This window comes from Amphibalanus amphitrite, unplaced genomic scaffold, assembly GCF_019059575.1.
Source record: "Amphibalanus amphitrite isolate SeventyFive unplaced genomic scaffold, NRLGWU_Aamphi_draft 000358F_arrow, whole genome shotgun sequence".
In the NCBI taxonomy this organism is placed as follows: domain Eukaryota; kingdom Metazoa; phylum Arthropoda; class Thecostraca; order Balanomorpha; family Balanidae; genus Amphibalanus; species Amphibalanus amphitrite.
The window spans coordinates 525504-550479 of record NW_024881852.1 but is presented as its reverse complement, the minus strand read 5'-3'; the positions used below and the strand labels follow the sequence as shown (position 1 = coordinate 550479).

General features: G+C 51.1%; 1 protein-coding gene across 17 annotated transcripts in view; it reads right to left on the bottom strand.

Annotated features, from left to right (window-relative positions):
- The window catches only part of LOC122389441 (mitochondrial inner membrane protease ATP23 homolog), a 45038-nt gene that overhangs the window by 10112 nt on the left and 9950 nt on the right, over positions 1-24976 (bottom strand). For 4 of the 17 annotated variants that reach the window (XM_043381498.1, XM_043381499.1, XM_043381513.1 and 1 more), the window contains exon 2: positions 109-424. In XM_043381498.1, coding sequence (XP_043237433.1) covers positions 109-424 — 316 coding nt within the window. Of the gene's footprint in view, positions 1-108; positions 1145-24976 lie in introns of those variants that run through there. The other 13 variants (XM_043381506.1, XM_043381510.1, XM_043381512.1 and 10 more) reach the window with 12 other exon arrangements.

Sequence of the window (24976 nt, the reverse complement as noted above, 5' to 3'; positions counted from 1 at the left end):
TTCCAAGATAACCACAGCCTGCTTTGCTAACTGGAATACCAGTGCCATATAGTAAACAGCACCTGCCATTAGCTACTTGTATTGTAATATTGTAAAAAGTTTACTTACTTTTCTTAAAACAGTTGTAAACATTTTTCTCACAAGTTATTTGGTCACTGAGATTCTCTCCCTCATGTAGGAAGAAATGTTCCCAGACACTGGGCTTGTACTTGCCACCTTGTCTTTCAGGATATAAGTCATATCCATAGTCAACTTTTGCACTGTTATCTGAAGCCCTCTTGTCATCACCAGCTCCTGTTTTCTTTTCAGCAGGTGGTGTTTTTAAATCATGTGGCTCACTCTTCACACATTTATCCTTATCACTATCTTGAGGAACCTCACTACCATATTTTTCATCACTTTGGGGCATAGCTTCACAGGAAACCTGCAAGAAGGAAATGCACTACCAACAGCCAGCACCTATGACCATAAAATCCTGAAGACTGTGCTGAAACATGAGCAGCATACAATGTACCTTGAATTCAATTGTTGGCAGTGTTGGTGCCAGTGTAGTAATTTCACACAGAAACATTATAAGCATTCATGTGTAATTGTCTCACTTCTCAAGCCTAAAAAGGGTGTTCCTTAATCATTCCAATTCCTTTGATTTTTTTATTTTGTGAATTCCTGCAGTTCTCACTTCTCAGGGTCAACTGAAGGCAGGGATAATGCTGAATATGGTACCCAATGATGATGGTACCTATGCCAAATGCCATTTTTTAGTTTTAACCCTTACCAGGCCAGGGGGTTTGATGTAACCCCTTAAATTTTTCAGACAGCATAAAAGTAGTGGTGAGTAATGCTGTTAAATTTGGCATATCCAGTGACCTATTGGGTATCTTGCTGACATGTTATCTGCAAATTTCAAGTCCAATTCATTTTAGGTCAGAAAATGGCAATGGCGGAATGGAAAATGGCGGTCAAAAAATGGCATGTAGCCTGCGTGCAATTCAAATCATTAAACAGCATCAGAATTACAAAGTTCTTCAATAGCAAAGTAAGGATGCTACCACACATTACCACCAAATTTCAGACACTCTTTAGGGTATCTATTTGACGGCTCTCTCTATCGCCTGGATAAAAATAGGCCCCGCCCATCCCAATCAGCTGCTGCATGACGAGTTGATGACGACAACCACTACTTACCAGCAACCAATCTAGGGATAGCGTACGTGACAGTAATGGTGCAGCGGTTGCAAAATATTACATTGTTATTCAAACGGTTTTTGCTTTTAGGGCCTTGTTAGATGAGGATGAGGTTAGATTAGATGAGGTGTTGATGAAGGCAGGTATTTTTTTAAATATTTTTTTTGACAATTTTTTGCCCTTGTTTTACTTTATAGCTGAACCCGGGACCACCTGAAGTCTAAACCTTATTTTATATAACATGTCAATGCTGATGCTGTTTTGAAATGTGAAATTTAGGCAATGGTAATAGGAATAATGAATAGCAATTTCACCAACAACATTTTAATCTCTAGGAAGTGCAATTAAAATTAAAATCACTGTCTGCCACACTGCTCCATCCTGGTCATGCAACCAACGTTCATGGGTGGTGTTTCACGGCAGAGCACGCACTTGCAGTGCGCGCTGCGTGTGTCAGAGCATTGGGTTTCCATGGCAGTGTCAACAAACTTCACTGTGACGCTAAGCTATGACAGCATCCCAGAACGCTAGCATGCTGCGGTACCAGCACCAGCAGCATGCTAGCAGTATTTGAACTCAAACCTCTGTTCTTGGTACGGTTTTTCAGAACCTCTCACTCTGTTCCAAACGCGATTGATCATAAACTAAGAGATCACATGCAACGTCATTTGAGTGATGCTATGGTATGCCGTAGCTACCAGTGCGCACAGTGTCTGGATGGTGAAACAGGGCCATTATTAATCACATTTGCTTTGCTTTGTTTCAGCAGAAACCTGTCTGCACATGGGAGGAGCACAACAAAAGCCCATCAAGTTCATGCATGGCAGTGGATCTCAACAGGAGAAAACCAGAAAGAACATGGATGCTTGTAGATTGCAGTTGTACACTGCTGTTATCACCTGATGTGCGTGGCTGGCATTGCTCCTGGCAAGAACCACCTGCAAGTGATGAGATGGTGCCTCAGTTGTTGAGTGTGCTGCAGTGTGAGAGGCGCCCTGATCTCTACTTTGTGATGGGTTTCCATTGGAGGTTCAACTGAGAAGTGAGAACTGACTGTGACCATGCTTGAGCATGCCAGTGGAGCTTTACATGCTTAGGGCAGCTTTTGAACAGATGCTGACTGTAAAGATGTAACGATTGGCACTGTGATTCGCTCTGTCTAATGCGCAGCATCTCTCGGCTTACAGGGTTGTGTTGGCCTCAAGATCGGCAGTCTGACTGAATAAAGACTAAGACAGAAGGAAGCACTCCAGGCTTTTTTACACTGGCGACGAGGATGGCAGAGGGAATAGAACCCAGCCTCGCGACTGCAGGAAAGCCTTGCCACCTCGGCAATGAGCCAGCCACCTACCTAGATACATTCGAAGAGTGGCTGGAGGAGACGAGCCTGCTCACCAGGTCCCTCGGCATCAAAGACGACACCCAGAAACTCAACCTGATGCTGCTCTGGGGAGGCCGAGAGCTCCGCCGCCTTGCCAAGGCAGCAGGAGTGGACGTGGAAACGAAGCCCCCTCCCACATACGGCTCGGCTTTGGCGAGGATAAGGGCGCACTGCGGAACTCATGTCAACCTGTCGATGACCATGTTCCGACTGATGCACGCCCGACAGGGTGACAAGACAGTGATGGAATTTATGAACGAACTGGACGTTCTCTCGACACAATGTCAGCTGGACGCGTACCCGTACACCAGAGAAAGGGCTCAGAAAGACGCGTTCATATTCGGCACCTCCGACGACAGGTTACGTCAAGAAGCGCTCGCCAAAGACCTGGATCTACAAGCACTCGTCAAAGCTGCGCTAGGGTATGAGCAGTCGAGGAAATCGAGCACTGCGATCAAGGCGGAAGCAGGCGACCAGGTGCGCAAGCTCTACAGCGAAGACGAGGTGGAGGAAATAGTGGCCAGGGTAACAAAGGGCCGCTACAGCTCTGCTGGTGGAAAGGCTCCAAACAAAACAACGGATAGGACCGAGAAGGGGAACACCGGCAAGGGTCCGCACTGCCGCAACTGCCCCCCACACTACCGGCCGCACCCGCCCGGACGGTGTCCAGCAAGAGGGAAAACCTGCGTCCTTTGCGGCGAAAAGGGCCATTTCGTCGGAGCGGAAAACTGCACCAGGTCGAGAGTGAGGTTCACGACCGAGGAGGGTGACTACCACTACGGGAGCGAAGATGGAGTGGGACGCATCATGGACGTGGCACAGCTCGGCAAGACGCACGCGAATCTCGCCCGCGTGAAGATCAACGGAACAATGATTTCGTTTTATGTGGACTCAGGCTGCAACAAGACGCTGCTGCCAGCCCACATCTACAGTGAATCCCTGGGCAAGCTCGAGCACTCATCAGTAAAGCTGCGACCATACGGCACAAACTCACTTTTGCAAGTCGCTGGAAAGCTCAGCGCAACGCTCGAGAACCGCAACGGAGCACGACACCAGGCCGTCGTGTACGTCATCAACAGCCAGCTGGCGGAGCCGCTCCTAGGGGATGCCGATGCGAAAGCACTGGGCATCTTGAAGATTGACGCCAACGGTTCTCTGGCCCACCAAGCGGACACTGTAGGTGGCATCGTTGACTCTCTCGAAGCTTCGGGCATAGCCGTCAAAGCAAGCCGAACCGAAAATCAAGATGTTTCGAAAGAAGAGCAGGAGTCCATCCAGAAAATCGTGGAGAAGCATCCCAGAGCGTTCCAAGGAGTTGGGCTACTCAAGGGCGTGGAGGTCAAACTCAATGTGGACAGCTCCGTCGCGCCAGTCGCCGCCCCGTACCGGCCGATACCGCTGGCATATCAGGAGCGACTCAGCGCACACCTGAAGGAGCTCCGAGAAGAAGGCAAGATAGAGGACGTGGGACCACACGAGGAGTGCACCTGGATATCCAACGTGGTCATCACGGAGAAGAAGGAACCAGGACAGATCAGAATGAACGTGGACATGAGAGAGGCAAACAAGGCGATCCAACGAACCCCACGACACGTGACCACAGTGCAGGAAATGCGGCACATGCTGGCTGGAGCGGTGAGGTTTTCAGAACTAGATATGAACCATGGATTTCACCAGATCGGCCTGGCTCGAGAGTCAAGACCCATCAGCACCTTTCGCACACACGAAGGCCTTCATCGTTTTAAGGTTCTCTTCTTCGGTGCGTCACCAGCCTCCGACATGTTCCACACCATCATCGCGTCGGCGCTGAAAGGACTGAATGGATGTGTGTCCATTCACGACAACATCCTGATCTGGGGACGAACGCCTAAAGAACATGCCGAAAACCTGGACGCGTGCTTAACACGTCTCGAGGAGCAGGGTCTCACACTTCGCAGGGAGAAATGCAACCTGGGCAAGACGTCCGTGTCATGGTTCGGCTGGATCTTCTCCGCCTCTGGCATGTCGGCCGATCCGCGGAAACTAGACGCGGTGAGAGCGGCAGGCCGGCCGCAAGACGCAGACGATGTCAAAAGCTTTCTTCAGGCGTGCCAGTATAACGCTAAGTTCATGATACGGTCCGAACAAGCCTACGCGCAGATGACACATCCCCTGCGGGTCCTCACCCACAAGAACGCAAGATTCGTCTGGGGCGAAGAACAAGAAAGGGCCTATCAGGACGTCATGAGGGCCATGACCAGTGAAGACGCACTGAGACCCTTCGATCCGAAACTTCAGACGAAGCTGGTGGCAGACGCGGGCCCGGAGGGCATAGCCGCCAGCCTCTTCCAGGTCGCGCGAGACGGCACATGGATCCCAGTGGATCACGCCAGTCGAAGCCTCACGCCGTGTGAGAAGAACTACAGCCAGTTCGAAAAAGAGTCGCTAGCACAGGCCTGGGGCATGCAAGCTCACCGCCAATACCTACTGGGTATCAAGTTTGAGACCATGACCGACCACAAGCCTCTGCTAGGCGTCTTCAACGGAAGCTGTCGCGGCAACGCGCGCGTACAAAGGCACAAACTCAAGACCCAGGAGTTTCAGTACCGCATGACGCACCTTCCAGGCAAGCATAACCCATGCGATTACGCCTCAAGACACCCCAGACCCCTCGTCACGTACGACAGCCAACAACTAGACAAGATGCTGGTCGAGCACGACGATGAAGTGCACGTGAACGCCGTCATCTGCAACGACCTACCAGACGCACTCACCAAAGAAATGGTACAGGATGCCACGGCACGAGACTAGCAGAGCCAGGCACTTATCAAGAGCATCAAACAGGGGTACCTGAGCAAAGACGCAGAGCTAGCACGGTTCAGGCAGATCTTTCCGGAGCTTACCTACACACAAGGAGTAGTGCTGCGAGGCGACCGGATCTTCATCCCGAAGACTGAGCCTGAACCGGGCATGGGGAACCTCCGCACCAGAGCCGTCGAACTGGCGCACGAGGGCCACCAAGGTGTGGAAAAATCAAAGAAGCTCCTGCGGGCTTGCGTGTGGTTCCCGGGTATGGACACACTCATGGAGGAAAAGGTGTCTGGCTGCATTGCCTGTCAGGCCACAGTCTACAAGCCCACCAGAGACCCACTCTGCCCCAGCGCATTACCTGAAAGGCCATGGCAGAAAGTGTCGGCGGACTTCTGGGGCCCGCTGAGCAATGGAGAGTACCTTCTAGTGGTCATAGACGACTACAGCAGATTCCCAGAAGTGGAGATCACCAGCAGCACCAGCGGACAAGCAGCCATCCCCCTAATCGACAAGATCTTCGCCACGCACGGCATGCCAGAAACGGTGAGAACGGACGGAGGACCGCCTTTCAATGGCCATGAGTTCGCCGCCTACGCCCGCTGGGCTGGCTTCAAGCATCAGAAAACGACGCCAGAGGACCCTGAGGCCAACGGCCTAGTGGAAAACTTCATGAAGGCAATCAAGAAAACTTGGCACACGGCACGGGTCGAACACAAGAACCCGAAGCAAGAGCTCTACAAGCTCCTAAGACAGTACAGAGCGACGCCGCACACTAGCACGGGACGGCCACCGGCTGAACTTCTGTTCAACAGGACATACCGTGCTCGTCTACCAGCCACCTGGACTAAGAGGCCAACACAACCGTCGCACGACGACCAGAGCGTGCGAGACGCACACCAGAAAGCAAAACAAACCCAAAAGGCGTACAAGGACCGCCCAGCCAACGTGACCCCCCACAACATCAGACGGGGGGACACCGTCCTCCTCCTGGGGCAGAGGAGCAAAACAGCGTCTCGGTACGACCCCCTACCGTACACGGTAACCAGCGCACGAGGCACACGGATCACAGCACATCGGGCACCCGGGACACTTACCTCTCCCGCTCCTCCATCGGCGGCGGGCACCGCCACCTCTGGGCCCGTCGTAGGCGTGACACCCACCCCCGATCCCGTCGCCGGACACCAGGAAACGCACGATCCCCCGGCTGCGGGGCGCCCAAAAAGGCGTACCCGCCCGCCAGCCTACTGGTCTGACTACGTTCCCCACTGAAAACATGCGACCACGAACCGCTGTTTGCGTCCGTGTCGTGATGTGAACCACCTACCACTCATCGCGTGCCATACAACCGCACTTGTCGCGCGTTCATGCGTGATACGAGCGATACTGCGCTATCTTTTTGTTCGTTGTTCGCGCTCGTGAGTGATACGGGCGATACTGCGTCATCGTGTTGATCGCCGGTTCGCGAGTGAGCGACCAAGTCAATTATCATTTTGCTAAGCACTACCGTATGTTATGTTGGCACTGCGCTGCTGGGCCCCTCTTCCCGCTTTTGGGCGCAAGGGAGAGATGTAAAGATGTAACGATTGGCACTGTGATTCGCTCTGTCTAATGCGCAGCATCTCTCGGCTTACAGGGTTGTGTTGGCCTCAAGATCGGCAGTCTGACTGAATAAAGACTAAGACAGAAGGAAGCACTCCAGGCTTTTTTACACTGACCATGGCATGTCCCATCCAGTTATCACGTGCACAGAATGGTGGGGGAGGGCAACTCTGGGCTCTTGAGTCAGCCCTACTGCACAGGGGGTACAGATGGCCGCTTACGTTTGGTGTGTCCTGCACTGCATTATCAAGCCCAGTCTGCGCCACAGGCAATGGGTCGGGCTGCACTATATTAAAGGCAGACTATCTTGCAAAGGAGGCTGGCATCCTCTCCCATAATGACACACCAATTGGCAATCATCGCTGCGATGATCACGAGGGTGTCTGCTTATCTAACATGGTGAGGTGGAGAGCCAGTTCAAGCTGGCCTGAGGGATGGTTTTACTTCATCTGAGGTCCCCTTTCCCCGCCTGCCAGGTCCGGTCAAACGACCGCTTCACAGTGAACGACTTGCAGTGGATGCCGTCCCACAGCGCAACGAGCGCGCCGACCAGAGGCGGCGGCCAAGAGGCGGCCGCGCTCCCCCAGTCGACGGTCCCGGTGGACGTCGGCAACGCCCACCGCGCGACCATCAGATCGGCTCGCGACAGCGCCGTCGCCGACTGACCGCATGACTGGTATCTGTTCTTGATGTGGGACCGACTGCCACCGCCGGTCGCGGAAGGGCATCGCTCATCGGCCATCGACGTCCGCCAGCTTCGCGTGGGTCACTGTTCGGGCTGCCACCAATACACCGAATCGGATGGAACCCTGTCGGCGAATGCCGGCGGTGCCCCGACATCGACTGCGCGGCGGCCAGTGCATCGCGTGCCGGGAGGAGGCTGGCACCCCCGATCGGTCATTGGTCACAAACCGTGTCCCAGCTCATGACTGCATCCAGCGCAGCTCTGTGAGATGTTCTGCAGCTGCTGCAGTCTGCCGCGTGTGTTGAAAGAAGAATGAACATGAGAAAACCTCAAAACTTTATGCCTATTCGTAATTGACCAGTATTGGAATAAGTTTGGATTTTGAGAATTTGTGTCCCTGTGCTTGTGCCTGTGTGGAAAGGCATGCTTTACGGTGTACCATCTCAATGTCAAATCCCGGCTGCGCTGTGCGGATTTGTGCGGCTGCTGACAGGCCACCTGGGTGCCAACATATGTGCGAATCCGCGAATACGTTGTGTTTCGTCAGTCAGTATCGTTCTGAAAATATTGACTGCAATAGGCTATATAGCGTATGACGGTTCAGCCCAGCAGTAATAACTGACCACTGATTGGGCGAATTTTGTGTGGTGGTTCGCTAATACATAACCTAAAGAGTGTTTTGCCGGAATCGTTTAGTAGCAGAACTGACCGGAATATATGTAGAATGCAACGGTTTGAATCGTTAATTTGTTGAAACGATTGCTCTCTGAGACCACTGTGTAACTTTTGACCTGAGAATCACCAATTATAACGACAATGGGGAAGCAGTAGGCTGTACTGTAGAGTGTAGGCAACACTATATAGTTGGCACACTTACGGAAGCACACGACTTACGCAGTGGACATCTGCATCATGCATGTTAAGGCTTACTGGGAAGAGTGAGAAATTAGTCAGAATATAACTGACTAAGGAAAATAGGCGATATTTCCTATTGAGCTGGGGCGGAGAGGGGGATGGGACGTGTGGTCAGCTATGCCAATAATTCATTCTCTTTATGCAGCTGTGTAAAAGGGCGTCCGTTTTTGGGTTAGACCCAGGGCTGGTAAAAATGGTTTTGGTGGCTCTGACCAAATTTTCCGCGATGAAAAGTGGCTCCCAATAGAAAAGGCCCGAAAAATCGATGAAAGGCCTTCTTCTTATCAGTTTTTACATCGACAGTAGCCTTTTTGTTAATTATAGCCCACTTATGAGACCTCATTGTAGACCTTGAGGAATCAACACTACTAGTCGATAAAGTCGCAATGGAAAAAAATACTTTAAAACACGTCGAAGCGTCAGGTGAGTCTTTATCAAATACTGAACCAATGTGCTGTGCAACAACGAAGTACAACACACATTCCTGCCAGCTGGGAGTACCACTGGGATCACGCTCACCGCTGAGAGGACTGGAAGTATACATGAAACATGCGCTATAACATACATCACACTCTGACGAACGTATCAGGTAGGAAAACGTGTTTTTTTTCGGCACGAAACTGACAGTACAAGCTTTTGACGAAGGTCACGACTTATCGCAGCGGAGGTCTTGTACGACCATGACCAATTTTGCTCTTCATATAACCATTTTGTTAACATTGATTCATAAAAAAATCTGAAATAATGCGAAGAATACATATAAGCTTCCCCGGCACATCAATAAACAACGTCCCTGTATAAAACAACGCAAGTCAATGTTTCGCACACAAATTTCTAGCATCAGAACTTCGGGTCATTACTTTAGCCGCCGATACATAGAGCTGATCGGACATGGTTTGCTCTTGAGGCGAGATATCACTGTGCCTTCTACGGCGCTGGCGATCTTAATCTGCCCCCGGCAGAAGTTGAAAGCATGACGCTGCTGCACTGCCTCGATGAGGTCTTTAGCATGCGCCATGTCCGGCCCGTTCCACCGGACGATAAGTTCGGTGGCGGCTGCCTCATGCTTCAGGCGTCGGTGTACCCCAAACACCTCCTTGACCACGCTGGCCATTGACTCGACCACCGACTCGGCCGGCGAGATTAGCCAGAGCCTGATCACGAGGTCCAAGTACGGTCGCAGCAGCGGCTCGGTCCGGGCAGTAGCCCAGAGCTCCTTGAAGAGTTGCTGGTTGGTCAGCCCCTCCTTGGTGCGCTGGATGGCATCATAGGTTGCCTTGAGGCAGGCGTTGGACAGGCCGGTGGTCGGGATCAGCCGAGACTGCTCCAGGCGCCGCAGCGCCACGTCCACGGTGCGGAGGATGCCCGAGGACTTGGACTGCCGCAGCGCCTGTAGGTCGGCCACACTGCGGATGTCCTCCATGGCGTCCACCAGTTTGCCGTTATGGCAGCCCTTGGTGGATCCTCGGCGGTCGGTGCCGCGCTCCCGCTGAGCGCACTGGTCGCGCAGCGCCTCAACGAAGGCGACGATCTTGCGCACCTGTATGGTCAGCGTGGTTTAATACCAGCGCGGAAAAAGCTGTACCGTACAATACAATGATATTGTGCTGCATAAATGGTTTCAGTTCTAAATCGCTTCCTATTTTGGCCTATATTGCATGCGTTATTAGTCTCCTTTCGGAGTTAAGATGAGAGCTGCGAGGTTATGATGACCAGAGCGAAGGGAAATCACAAAGTTACGCAATATCTGTACGACGGACAAGCATTCATGATCCAACATACAGTTATCAAATGGCATTTGCGAAATACGCTTCTGAATTATTGCACTTTTGCACATATTGTAACATGTTCAAAATTCATCAGGTGTAGGCATACTTGTGCGCTACGCGTACAAGTATGCCTACAAGCCGTGAAAAGCCGTGAGTGCATGGAGCTTCCAAACGAAATAAATGATGATGATGATGCGCGTTTCACTCGTGCATTCACAAGCTCGTGCTCCAATCACTCATCTCGTGCGTGAAGTGATTTGCGTGCATTAAATGCATTGTCATGCAATAAATCATCTGATAACTGACGAATTTCAATAACGAAAAAACTTGTTTGTTTAGCTTAAGCGCACGTTAATTTCAATTAATGCACGCGCGATTTCATAAGAGCACACGTGTGTCAATCATGTAAAGGCTCTCCGAAATTCGTTAACATGGAATCCCCACTGAACGCACTGCTAAATATTTATGAATTCATATTTGAAACGCTCTCTTGTTTTAACTTTCTTCGAAGACGTCAATCCAGGCATTAACCCATTGCAATAACGAGGTGGCACAAATATCACTCCATCACAGCAATAAACCGATGCCTGGTTTGACTTAAATAATGGAGACATGGATTCGGGGCAGTGCGCATAGCCATACTGCTATTACTGCCCGCCGTCGGTGAACCAGATGCTGACAAAAAGTGATAGAAACGAAGAGGAAGAACATACCTGCACAGTGCACACAATCTACGCTCATTCTGACCAGCTCATGCTTTGCTCCTTGAGAAGATGTTGAACGTGTCGGCTGAACACTTCCTTGAGCAGCAAAAAAGTTCTGGCGAACTAGGAACTGGGTCAATATCAAACATATCTTAAGCGTAGGTCGTGAAAGTGCATGAATAAATGATTAGCCGCAACAATTGAGTCATATCCCGAAATCAGTAATTTCAAAAAGCAATACAAATGTAACTACCGAAGCGCATGACAGGCAAAGAGCAGTCCTCACTTTACCTGTTCCGTGGACAAGGATGACGAGTGTTTGGAGAGGTGAGGCCACCGTTCTGGAAGCTCGTCCGGATTCCCTTCTTCGCAGAGGGCTAGCCGGATAGCCTCTTGATCGGCAAGCACCCGCGAACCGGACCCGGTGGCCCGGAGAGTCATCGCCATCAGGTTCAGCTTCTCCGTGGCTTCCATCGACGAAGACTGCCGTTCCCACGGCAGCAGCTGGAGGTTCTGCTGGTCCTTGCTCGTGCCCGCCAGAAGAGCATAGACATCTCGGAGAGCAGCGACTCGAATCCGGAATGTCTTGTCGAGTCCTGTGATACAAAAATATCGTATGCTCAACTGCACTAGTTAGCCAATCTCCTACTTGACAACCATTGCTCAATTCAGTTCAGGTCGTCATACCGTATGCGCGTTACAAGACGTACACTTCATAAAAGGGTTGACATTTTTAGTAACACTAGTATTAATTAAATACTGCCATACGTACACAGTATAAATGTTGCATGCCTACAGCAGTACGGCTGCATTTATCGCCAGGATGCCTGCAAAATAATGGTACACGTAGCCGAACAAAACTGAACACTAGCACGTTAAAGTCGTATTTTATTGCCCTGCTATGTAACTTGTCCCAAATAATAAATGAGTGGAAGCAAAAATCACTCAGCGTCGGTGATTGATAAACTACAAGCGAGGTACATGACTTGTATCGCAATGAAATGAAAGCGTACCTGTCAGCAGACGGAGATCCGTCTGGAGTTCATCTTTTACGCTGTCCTTAACAGCAGGAGCCTCCATCATCTGTCCCATAGTTGCAGCCATGGAGCGCATGTTTTCCGCGAAGTTGCTCAGCACGGTGGCGGCGTGAGCAGCAAATCTGGTCTCTGACCACAGCTGCAGCCCTCGAAGCGCCACACCCTGCTTCTCGCTGACTTGGCGAAGCAGCTCTCGGCTCTTTCCCATGGTGAACCGCTTTGTGATGCGACTGATGTCGTCGATGGTGTCGTTCACCCACGAGCATCCCGGTGCCTTCCTGGCTTCACCGTCAGCTAGATTTAGCAGGTGAGCTCGGTCCCAAACACATGGAACGGCTGGTGGCACGGAACGCTCGGCGATGTCTGGATGTGATGCGCTCAGTTTGGCCAAGAACTTTGACGGCACGCTCCCGTGATGGTATTGCCCGTCTGTGCATATAGCAGAGAGTTGTTTTGGCTCGGTGATGCCAATGGTCGCAGCAGTGCGGACCCACTGGGCGGCCAGGGAGGTGCCGTCGTGTTCGAGGACCAGCGGCGCTCCAACAACTAGGCTCTGAACCAGCTGGTCAGGAGCGGCCTCCGGGAAGATGGATATGATGGCCGAGATGTCCACGGTTCTCCCGTTCACCGTCACCTTGTCGGCGACCCAGGAGACACACGGGGACTGGCTGACTTGGTATGCAATGGCTTCAAGCACAGCGCCGCCGAATGCATCCCTGAACCGGACCATTTGTGATCCGGAATGACACAAGTCACCCACATCCGTCCCGTTCAGATGTTCCATCAAGACCAGGCTCTCAAATGTTTCGCGGGACAGTGACAGCTTCAGGACTTGGTAGGCGATCCGCAGCACTCTGACGCTGGTTGTTGCAGCAGCTGCTTTCCGTTTTTCTTCCACATCCTTCTCTGCCACCTTTCTCTTCCAGTTATTCAGGTGTCTTGGGCCAGACAAGTGCGCCTTGACAACACTCTTCATGATCACGAACTCTCGCGGCTGGCGTGCTGGCCTCGGAAAGCTGGTCCCCATAGTCATGTCGTAGTGGAACAGTCCATGGCCATGCGAGGGCAGAGTTTCTGTTGGATTGAAGTCAGGCACGCAGGTGAGGCATACGATGAGGTTCAACGATGGGAATGACTTCAGCTGATGGTCACTGGCCATTACCAGAGCGTGGATGTCTCGTGCTGTTCCCAGTGAAACATTGTTGCTCGTCGTCGACGGTTTGTCCGCCATGCCAACCTTGTCGCCGGTTTGTAGCAGATGCAAGATACGTTGCTGCTTCGCCTTTATATCGGCGACGTCGTGTGCTAGGGCGCGACTAGTTGAAAGTGGCTGGGTGTCTGGAAGCAAGAAAAAAGTAGTAAGATTGAGATATGCACCGCCCATTAGTAAATACCGAGTGTTTTTTTTTCCTTTAGCAATATGATGCCTTAACAGACCTGTGCCCATATTGGCATTTTTACAGCGTCCAACGTATGGGCAGGGGGGACAGGCGTATGGCCCCTGCTCGAACAAAAAAAAAAAGCTAGGGGAAAAACGAGCGTGTTGCTCATGACGAGCCGAAGCCGATGATACCGAATTTCAGGCATGATGTGCCGCAACACAGAAATTCACTCACCTTGGCAGGTTTCTGCCACGGGGACGGTAGGAGAGGGGCCGCCCGCCGTAGTTTCCGCCGGACGAGCAGCGTCTTCTACGTGAGAGGAGCCGTCCGCCGGAAGAGCGGAGTCTTCTACGCGAGAGGAGCCGCCCGCCGGAAGAGCGGAGTCTTCTACGCGAGAGGAGCCGCCCGCCGTAGTGTCCACCGGGCGAGCGTCGTCTTCCACGTGAGAGGACCCGCGCGCCGGAAGAGCGGAGTCTTCTACGTGAGAGGAGCCGTCCGCCGGAAGAGCGGAGTCTTCTACGCGAGAGGAGCCGCCCGCCGTAGTGCCCGCCGGTCGAAGGCTCCTCTCGCTAGATGCTGGAAAGAACACGAACTAATGAAATTTAATTGGCACAGGCATCACCGTATGCTAACAGGCTGTTTGTCATCTAAACACTCGCATGAACATGGAGGGGAGATGGACACCCGTAATCCGCCCCGCCGCCGCGAGGGGCGCTAGTGTATCAGCCGCCAGGGGTCTAGTGTGGCACCGTTGTCACGGGTTGCGGACAGGACACGAGAGGTCGCGCGCGATCAGCTGCGAGCCTCGGAGCAGTTCCCACTCATAGTACAGCACAGCTACCGGTGCGGGGCCGTCGCCATTCGTTATGTTGTGAGCATTAAAATCTGTTGGTGATCATACCTCCTTTCTTTTTGAAGAATTGGTCGATGGTGATTTTTCCACGAGGCATTGCAGAGAGCCCTGGGTGTTTGTTCCGTGTGTGCCGTGCCAGGTTTTTGGCAAGTCCCCGAAAGGAGCAATGGCCACAGGATACCTTTCTTCTTTTTGATGGCTGGCTGACTTCATGGGTGCCTGAAATCAATACAGACCAATTGCAATACCTGCTTTAAACAATCTTCACTTTACAAATCAGCCTTAATGGCAGAGGCATTCTACAATGTCAAACTATTGAAGACATAGTTAAGTACCTATCTACCTAACATATACAGAATATTGCATACCTTGATGCCAAAGGTAATCGTTAACATGTAATTCATACAAAATCAGCATGGAGCTTAAGCTGGTAACTAGTATGACTAACTAATATGAAAATTACATCAGTTTTTTTTTAATAGGAGAACCCTCCTTTCAAAATTAGGGAATAACAAAGTCCATTCTCATCAGTATCCATTAACACATTTCTGGGTCCACTAGTGGATACCTACATGCCTATTCAGTGCCACAAAGTAAATAAATTTGAAGGAAACTTAGAAGTCACGTAAAAATCAATACTTGACCAAACCAGCTAATAATTACTTGACTTGCTAAGTTTTTAATGATAAACCAATACAATATTAACTCACCAACAGAGGAAATGTCATTATCCCCTTCAGTAGCAGAGAGATCTTCCCCTGGCTGGTCATGATCTGTGTCACAGTCATCGGACATATCCATGCTGATCCAAGCTTGAAACTGAAACACATCAGGCATTAATTGTTTAGATTCACATTAATTTCAGCTGTAAAATGTGTGATAAAATATAAGAATTGCTTTATTATGTATTTTTACCTCGTTTGACACATGAAAACATGAAAAATAGAATATTTACCATTAAATAAACTAAGATTCAGCACTCAGTAACAAACACATAACATAATGGGAGAGCAGGCATATAAAAATGAAAGTTATTCGCCACTTGCCACTTATGCATCTTGAAAATTGACATCAAGCCCAGCGTCATATTTATGTCTAGCTCCACAGACAGCATCAACGATTCAGCATCTTAGATTGAGATTGAGATAGGTGACCCACGATTTTACTGTCAAGTGTCAGCTGTACAAGAGATGGGAAGAGCACCTTCAAATAGCACCAAACAATACCTACCCAACATACACTAAGAGGTATACCATATACCAAATATGTTCATAAATATGCAGAACCAAATTGAATTAACCCCGTCGACCTGGGCAGTGACCCTCTGCACGAGACCTTGTACAAGACCACGACCAAGGCCGTATAGAGATACCACGACACATGAAAATTACAAAAACCACTTCCATCGTGTTCTAGTACTGGTCCGTAATACAGCAAACACCAATGGTGAGGGGCTCCCTGGCTCCCTGTTCCCTCAGCAAGTTAGGTCCTCATCAACTGACATAAGCTACGGAGCCCTATTCTCCGCAGTGTTAAAGCTCGAAATCGACTGATGGCTCTTCGACTGATGAATGCTGACGATGTTCACGGTACACATTTACAGCTATTTTGAATGGGCTGTCGGCTGCCCTAAAGAATGTAGACAAATACTGCGCAAGCTGCCTCATTGTGAATTTAGTTGCTGCTACTAATTCAATATTAGTGTTATTTTGTCTTGTATTATGAGATTTCTTGTAGAAATGAAATAAAAAATATTGCACAAAACTTACCGTTATCATACACATGCATACTTGCATCAAAACGCTTGTTTTTGGCTCTCTAGATCGCATATGCAGCTGTTGGCTTGGCTCCGATATTATCAGCGAATCGGCGCTTTTTACCAGCCCTGGTTAGACCTTCCCCATCGGCCATTTCCAAGTTAAATCGTGGTGGAAAGTCTGGAGACCTCAGCCTCGGTAGTCGGTACCCTGCGCGCTGCGCCACCTTGCGAAACATAAAGCAGCAGTCCTGACATCTACAGGCGTGACTTTTCATGAAAGCGCAGATGTGTTCGCGCTTATGCGAAGAAAATTCTTCCGAGTATGGTTGATAATGAGATTAATTGTTGTCATTTATTTATTAATTCATTGGCAAAAGTACCCTGATAAATCGGTAAAATAGCTTGAACTGTATCGTATTTCCTTGGGAAAAAATGACGAACTCATCCTAAGACATCCAGATTATTGGATGCGTTCGTCAGTTGTAAGTAGTTCAAGTTTTTGGGAAAATTTGCTTGTGGAAAATCATAATATTTCAAAGATATGCCTATTTTCGAATAATTTATGCATTTATCTGCATTGAAAAATGATTGTAAAGCAAAAGTGCAAAAGATTATTGTCTACTTATTTTCTCAAATCACGATTTACGAACGCACAAAACTCCAGCTTTTAATTTAGTGCGTGTGCGAATTGCGGTCAAGAAAAAATAATTAAACTGTCTATATTCCTCTAAAAACAATGAAGGATGAATGAGGAAATCGCTGTTTTGAACAATTGTATATTTATTTTTTCTTAATTAAGCAAAAGTACAAAATTTTCAACTATTATTACATTTGCTCTCACAAAACCCATCACTTTTTAGCATGACGTCATGTCAGCCAAATTTACTAGCGCCATCTCTGGAGAGCATCTTTCGAAACCTCCAGACGATAGAGAGAGCCTATTTGACACGTCCTGTAACTCAGACCATTAGAGACTCCTGAGTCTGAGTGACTTCCTGTCAGGGTACAATGTCACAAAAATCAGTGCACATCATAACAGCACTGGGCCCTGTTTCACCGGTGATAGCAGCACGCTGCTCTCAAATTGCGCGAGCTGACGTAATGTGATGACGTCATACTGCTGACGTAAGGGGCAATTCTGGCGCACGATTGCCGCAATATTGTTTTACGTCATCAGCTAAATGTTCGAAGTTAATGTCCAAATTTTTCCTAAACCCAACTTCTTTTAAATACATCATATTGAAAAAATATATATCAAAAATATATTTACTATCATGACTGCGTAAACTCTTACTTTTAGGCTCATACGTCACTTAATGCCGCCGCCAAGGTCGCGGCAATCGTGCGCCGGAACTACCCATTACGACAACAGTATGGCGTCACGACATGACGTCAGCTCGCGAAACGTGATAGCAGCTTGCTGCTATCACCGGTGAAACAGGGCCCTGAAATTACTTTTAACATTCTACTATAGCATTCTGCATCACCTAGATTCAAAGTTGCAGGATGCACTTAGCTCACCGAGTGTCATAGACTCATAACATTTTCAAATGGCTCAAATTGTGCAAATATGAGTAATGAGTGATCTGCTCCAAAAATAAAATAAAAAATTGATGCATGAAATAATTTGAGAATTTCAGCTGGTAGACAGCTGAGCTTGACCTTTCAAGGTCAAGCTCACAGCTTGACCTTTCTTCTTTCCAGGTCAAGCTGTCATTTGAAAATAAGGCAATTTTGGATAAATGACTCCAGGGCCCTGTTTCATGGCGGAGCGCTGCAGTGTGCTGCGTGCATCGGCACATTGGGTTTCCATGGCAATATCAACAAACTTCCCTCTGACGCTACGCTATGTCATCGCAAAACGCTAGCACCCCGGCGGCCGGCGCCAGCACCATCCGCACGCTAGCAGTATTCGCACTCAAACTTCTGTTCAATTGGTACGAGGTTCTTCAAGGTCTCTGTTCCAAACGCGATTTACCATAAGCTAACGGATCTCACGCAGCGTCATTCAAGTGACGTCAGGAGTATGCCTCAGCTCCCAGCGCACTGCAGCGCGCACAGCGTCGGGCGGTGAAACACTCAGATTACATCTACAGTTGGTCCTCTACATCTGAAACACTCAGATTACATCTACAGTTGGTCCTCATCGCTCTTCAGTTGGTCCTCTTCGTCTCGACCCTGATACCATATCTGACGACCCCAAGGAGATGGCTGACTGCTTTTTGCATGTGTTTACTGGCATACACGCTACGACGATTCCAGATAAACCAGCTGCTCACCAGCGAAGTGATACTGTCATGGCTGACATTGACATTAGCCTAATTGACGTACATTCTACGCTCAGTAGCCTTGATCCGAACTCAGCAATGGGCCAGGACGGCTTGCACCCAGCCCTGCTTAAGGCATGTGCTGCAACTTTATGCACACCACTTCTCATGATTTACAGGCAGTCTCTTCTGGAGGGAGCGCTGCCCTCGGCGTGGAAATCCTCGCTCGTCGTACCGATATTTAAGAAGGGTTCTCGTAACGACCCAATGAACTACAGACCAGTATCGCTCACGTCTGTATCTTGCAAAAGTCTTGAAAGGATAATTTCCAAAGAGCTCTACGCATTCTTCATTGCAAATCAGATCCTCAGTGACGAACAGTTCGGCTTTCGTCCAGGACGATCCACGGAGGACCAGCTACTCCTGACCTACGATGAGGTAACTGTAGCCTTAGATCTGGGTCATCCCGTTGATCTAGTTCTGTTCGACTTTTCAAAGGCTTTTGATGTGGTGCGCCATACCATTCTTCTAGAAAAACTCAGGTTAGTCGGTGTCCAAGGGCGACTTATCACATGGCTGACAGATTTCTTGGTGGGGCGTACGATGCAGGTTCTTGTTAAGGGCACCACGAGTTCAGCTGCGGAGGTTCGGAGTGGCGTTCCTCAGGGATCGGTTTTAGGACCCATTCTTTTTCTGGTTTACATCAACCACGTTGCGTCCAGTTTGTCGTGCAGTTATAAGATCTTTGCTGACGATCTTAAAGTATTTATCAAACTAGACAACGATAAACACAACACCAGTGAAGAGGCGCTACAAAAGGATATAGACTTGCTCCACTCTACGGCAGAGTCTTGGGGTCTCAGCATGAACCTCAGGAAGTGCGCCGTCATACGATTTAGGCGACGATTCCATGACTTCGAGCCCCGTGCATACACACTGGCTGGTGACACAATTCCCTGCGTTACGTCATGTAGTGACCTGGGTGTTATCATCGACAACGAGATGAAATTCCATGAACACTGTGCCAGCATAGCAGCGAAGGCTGGAGGAGTTGCTCACAATTTCTTGAAATCGACCAGGTGTCGCTCGCCTGACTTTATGACTTATATACTGAAATCTCACATTCGCCTCATTCTCGAGTACGCGTCACCGATCTGGAACAGTGGCTATGTACAGGATCTCAAAAGATTAGAGTCTGTTCAAAGGCTCTGGACTCGCAATGTGATTGGGCTCCGCAATATGGAATATGGTGATCGCCTAAAGGAACTTGACCTATTCTCTGTGAAGGGACGCCTCCTTCGAGCCGATATTATCAAATGCTGGAAGATTTTTCACGGCCACAGTGTAGGGGGGGCTCGGGCCGGTCCTTTTGGCCTTTCGCAGCCTCCCCTCTGATTGTATTACTACTACTCTACTTGATGTCAGTGTTAGACTGAGACGTCTCCCAGCCTGTGCCCGACTGCCACTCGGGCCACGAACATCCCAATGTCTAATTCTACTATTTTACGTTAAGTTACAATGCATCGTGGTACCAGTGTGAATCACTCCGCCATTTTGAGGCACGCCGCGGTTGGTAGCGCGCCCTTATGGGTTTAGGAGTGAAGCTCCTGGCCATTGATGACTTTACTAATGTACCGATAAAGTTAGACTCCGCTCAATCACCGTTCTCCTCCGACTCATCCCGTTACCAAAAGCATCTGGTCAATTCAACGCCCCATTTATTGTTCATAATTTCGTGATGTGGTCATAACGGACTGCGCTAATTTGACGTAATCATTTTAATTATCTACCGCGAACGCATTCTACCCTAACAATACCCTAACGCCACGCATGCTAACCTAACCCTCCACCCGCTTGCTCCTACCTATCTATGGGATGTGCCTTGAGCCCGCACAGCATCCCTGCGTAGTCGGAACCTACCTTCGAGCCAGCTTACCAGCAGCGTGGATGAGGTCGGGTGCAGCGTTGCAGCCTGGTCGGCGTACAGGCACTGACCCCGTTCTCACTCCCCGCTGCGGTTATATACTCGCCCGAAGGTGGATAAGTCCTGTCACTCGGTCTGAGGCTAAAATCGATCGGGCGACAGTGACTTACGGTTCTGACTACGCTGACCTCGACGTGGTGTTTCTAAATGTCAAAAGGCGAGCGAAAACAAGAATACCGCGAGCGAAAACAAGAATACCGCGATTACGAATTTCTAGCTATAAACCAAAAGGCACATACCGCGATCCATTTTAACAAACATACCGCGACACACCTTACATAAATGCCCCCCTCTTTGGGCCTGGGGTTAAATCCCCTTACTTTGGGGCGGCTCGGCAATCCGTTTTTGTGTGTGTGTTTTTGTTTAGCGTCACGACTTCCTCTGCCGCGACGGCACCGCGACGGTTTCCTCTTCGGCGACGGTTCCGCGACGGTCAGCTTCCGCAGCTTCTCCTTCGTCCACATGTCCCTTAACATCGTGCAGCGGCGTCCACCACTGCAGCATCTTGGCGTTTCCGCAGGATCGGCATCCCCGCGCGGTTTTGCAGCCTCATCATGTCCTGCAACACTGGCGCGACGGTGTCCTCTTCGGCGACGATGTGCGCGGCGCACCAGCCTCCACGGCATGTCGGGTGCGCGCGCCTCCACGGCGACGACCTTCGCGGCGCACCAGCCTCCACGGCATTGGTGGGTGCGCGCGCCTCCACGGTGACGATGTGCGCGGCGCACCAGCCTTTACGGCTTCGGTGGGTGTGCGCCTCGGCATTGGTGGGTGCGCGCGCCTCCACGGCTACGATGTGCGCGGCGCACCAGCCTCCACGGCATGTTGGGTGCGCGCGCCTCCACGGCGACGATGGCGCACCAGCCTCCACGGCATTGGTGGGTACGCGCGCCTCCACGGCGACGATGTGCGCGGCGCACCAGCCACCACGGCATGTTGGGTGCGCGCGCCCCCACGGCGACGATGTGCGCGGCGCACCAGCCTCCACGGCATCGGTGGGTGCGCGCGCCTCCACGGCTACGATGGCGCACCAGCCTCCACGGCATTGGTGGGTACGCGCGCCTCCACGGCTACGATGTGCGGGGCGCACCAGCCTCCACGGCATGTTGGGTGCGCGCGCCTCCACGGCGACGATGTGCGCGGCGCACCAGCCTCCACGGCATTGGTGGGTGCGCGCGCCTCCACGGCTACGATGTGCGCGGCGCACCAGCCTCCACGGCATGTTGGGTGCGCGCGCCTCCACGGCGACGATGTTCGCGGCGCACCAACCTCCACGGCATGTGGGGTGCGCGCGCCTCCACGGCGACGATGTGCGCGGCGCACCAGCCTCCACGGCATTGGTGGGTGCGCGCGCCTCCACGGCTACGATGTGCGCGGCGCACCAGCCTCCACGGCATTGGTGGGTGCGCGCGCCTTTACGGCGACGATGTGCGCGGCGCACCAGCCTCCACGGCATTGGTGGGTGCGCGCGCCTCCACGGCTACGATGTGCGCGGCGCACCAGCCTCCACGGCATGTTGGGTGCGCGCGCCTCCACAGCGACGATGTGCGCGGCGCACCAGCCTCCACGGCATTGGTGGGTGCGCGCGCCTCCACGGCTACGATGTGCGCGGCGCACCAGCCTCCACGGCATCGATGGCGCACCAGCCTCCACGGCATTGGTGGGTACGCGCGCCTCCACGGCGACGATGTGCGCGGCGCACCAGCCACCACGGCATGTTGGGTGCGCGCGCCCCCACGGCGACGATGTGCGCGGCGCACCAGCCTCCACGGCATTGTTGGGTGCGCGCGCCTCCACGGCTACGATGTGCGCGGCGCACCAGCCTCCACGGCATTGGTGGGTGCGCGCGCCTCCACGGCTACGATGTGCGCGGCGCACCAGCCTCCACGGCATGGTGGGTGCGCGCGCCTCCACGGCGACGATGGCGCACCAGCCTCCACGGCATTGACGGGTGCGCGCGCCTCCTCGGTGACGATGGGACGGCGCACCAGCCTCCACGGTATGTCGGGCGCGCGCGCCTCCCCGGCGACGATTTGCGCGGCGCACCAGTGATCAAAAGCATTGTAGTGCGGCGCCTCGGCATCATCTTGCTCTGCAGTGGCGTCCGCCTACGCAGCCGCCTCGGCCGTTTTGCGTAGCATCCGTTTCTGCAGCGTCATCGTGTCCTGCAGCATGTGCTCTCTTTCCGCGCGGCATCAGCTTCCGCAGCGTTTCCATTTGCGGTTCGCTGCGGCAGCTTGGCTTGCGGTACAGCAGCTCAGGATGCGACTTCGGCTTTGGCTCGGCCGCTTTGGGACTCCACATGGTGGTACTCGTTGCTATTGTCGGTTGCCAAGTGGTCGCAGGCGATACAGGTGGTGGTCCTGACCGTCACCCGGGCTCACCAGATGGCAGTATAGCTCGGCGTGTCGTTTCCAGGATGGTGCTGCCGTAGTTGCTGAGGTGGACACACGGCAGCGTCCGTGGTGGCCTCGTTGCCGCCACAGCAGCAGCAGCGTTCGCAGCGTCATCACGTTCTGCAGCTTTGCCTTGTCTTTCCGCACGGCATCCGCTTGTGCATTCGGGAGCAGCAGCTGGGGCCTGTGGCGCTGTAGCTGAGTCCTGTTGCGATTTCGGGGCCCCTGGGGCGGGCGTGGAGCCGTCGGTTCGTTTGCTTGGGCACGGGGCGTTATCTGGTGCCCGTCGCTTGGTGATTGCTGTCAGTCGGATGGGTACCATCCAGGTGGCGGTCTGGTCGGCCCACGGGCTGAACAGTTGGCAATGTAGTCTGGTGGTTCGCGCCTCGGGATGTCTCAGCCGTCGGCGACCGGATGGTCGGCCGGTTCCGCGGGGTCGGTCCAGCGTGGTTGTTCGTCTGGTCGGTGACCGGATGATCGGCCGGTTCCGCGGGGTCGGTCCACCGTTGTTGTTCGTCTGATCGCCGCCGTGCTTGCCGCCGTGGACGTTCATGTGATTGCCGTCGTCCTTGCTCTCGCCAGTGCGGTACGACGCACCGGAGGTGTTCGGCACGCCATTAGTGCTCCGGGCCCGTTCGCCCCTTTGCTTGTCCTCCGTCACTGCTGTCCGTGTCACCGCTGGCCTGCCAGCATACTGTTACCTACACTCATACAACCGCTCGTATTGTTTCAGCCGTAAGCGCCACGCATGACGGTATTACGACGGCAATTTTCTTTCATCCACACTAATATACATGGCGACATACATAATACATACATACATACATACATACATACATACATGCATACATACATACATACATAGTTACATACATCCCCGCTACAATTTTACATATTGGCATTCATGCAGATGCAAGTTCGATTAGTTACATACATCCCCGCTACAATTTTACATATTGGCATTCATCAGATGCAAGCTCGATCTACATGCAGTCAAATTTTATACCTATAGTTGTCCAGTTACCAGGAGACATTTACATGGTGTCATAAAGCATGTGTTGCCACTACATCTATTAGGCGTAGTGTTTGTCCACTGGTCGTGAACTAGGCAGGGTTTTACATCTATGTGTCAAGCTAGTGTATGTATTTTGCGAAATCTGATTTCGCTATTTGGAGGTCACAAAAGGATGCACGAAGGTGAATCCCAAATCGATACCAGCCGGGATGAAGCCAAATGGTAGCCTCTGGATAGTTAACTTCGGCAGTTCGCCGGGGTCGTTCTTGTTATCCATCACGGCTGGCACGACCGGTCTGATCTCCCAAATAGCCATCCCAATTTGCACTGCTTTGGCCGGATCGAAACGAGCATTTGGAACACTGGGCTTTGTCTCATCGAAGATAGCAGCACGCTGCCATTACATGTGTCAAATTGGGTATCCATGGTTATAGCAACAGGCCCATTGCTCCAACACCATTATAAGTGTGGCGGCAGCTTGCAAAATGTAATAGCAGCGTGGTAGCATTGTAACATTTCCCTGTGATAGAAATTGAGGCCAAAGCTATCGCTTACCTTTGACGTTGATTGTTTCATTTCATTAAATTAAGTTGGTTGGGGTTTTCCCCCTAACTAAATACTTGCCTTTAGGATGTACTGTATACTCACCCTTTAGAGGGAATATTTCCCAATGTGATTTGGTAAGGTAAATTTACGTTATACGTTGTAGAATGAATGACGGGTTCTTCAGTTTTAAACAGTCGTTATGAACTTTTTTTAGCCAACATAGTAGTGGAGATAAATCGCTATAGGTACTTCAGTCTTTTGAAAAGGGATAATAATACGGCCAATATGGATCCCATAAACCGTGTCCGCAGTGACCATTGAGAGGCCATTATCTGGGCGGATTTACATTTCTTATTAATTCGTCCGTTGCGGTGTCGGGATAGATACTCTGGCCGCTGTGGTCACTTGTTGCCAACCTTTGACAATTGCGAAAAGAAAGCCTAGCATAAAGTAGCGCAACGTTTAAAATAAAGTTAAGACACAAATGTCCACTTTTTAAGCCACTACTATTTTTCGAAGCATCTAGCATCTACGATGCTTTATCGTCTTACTATCGTGATCAGAACCAACGAGTGACGTCTTATTTATTGATTAATTGTTTTTTTTTTTAGTCACGGACCGCCTTGTCTTTCTATGCTGGTCCTTCCTTTATTGCTCTGACAGGCGAACGATTGAAGGAAGCTACCATTGCAAATAAAAGGGCTGTCAT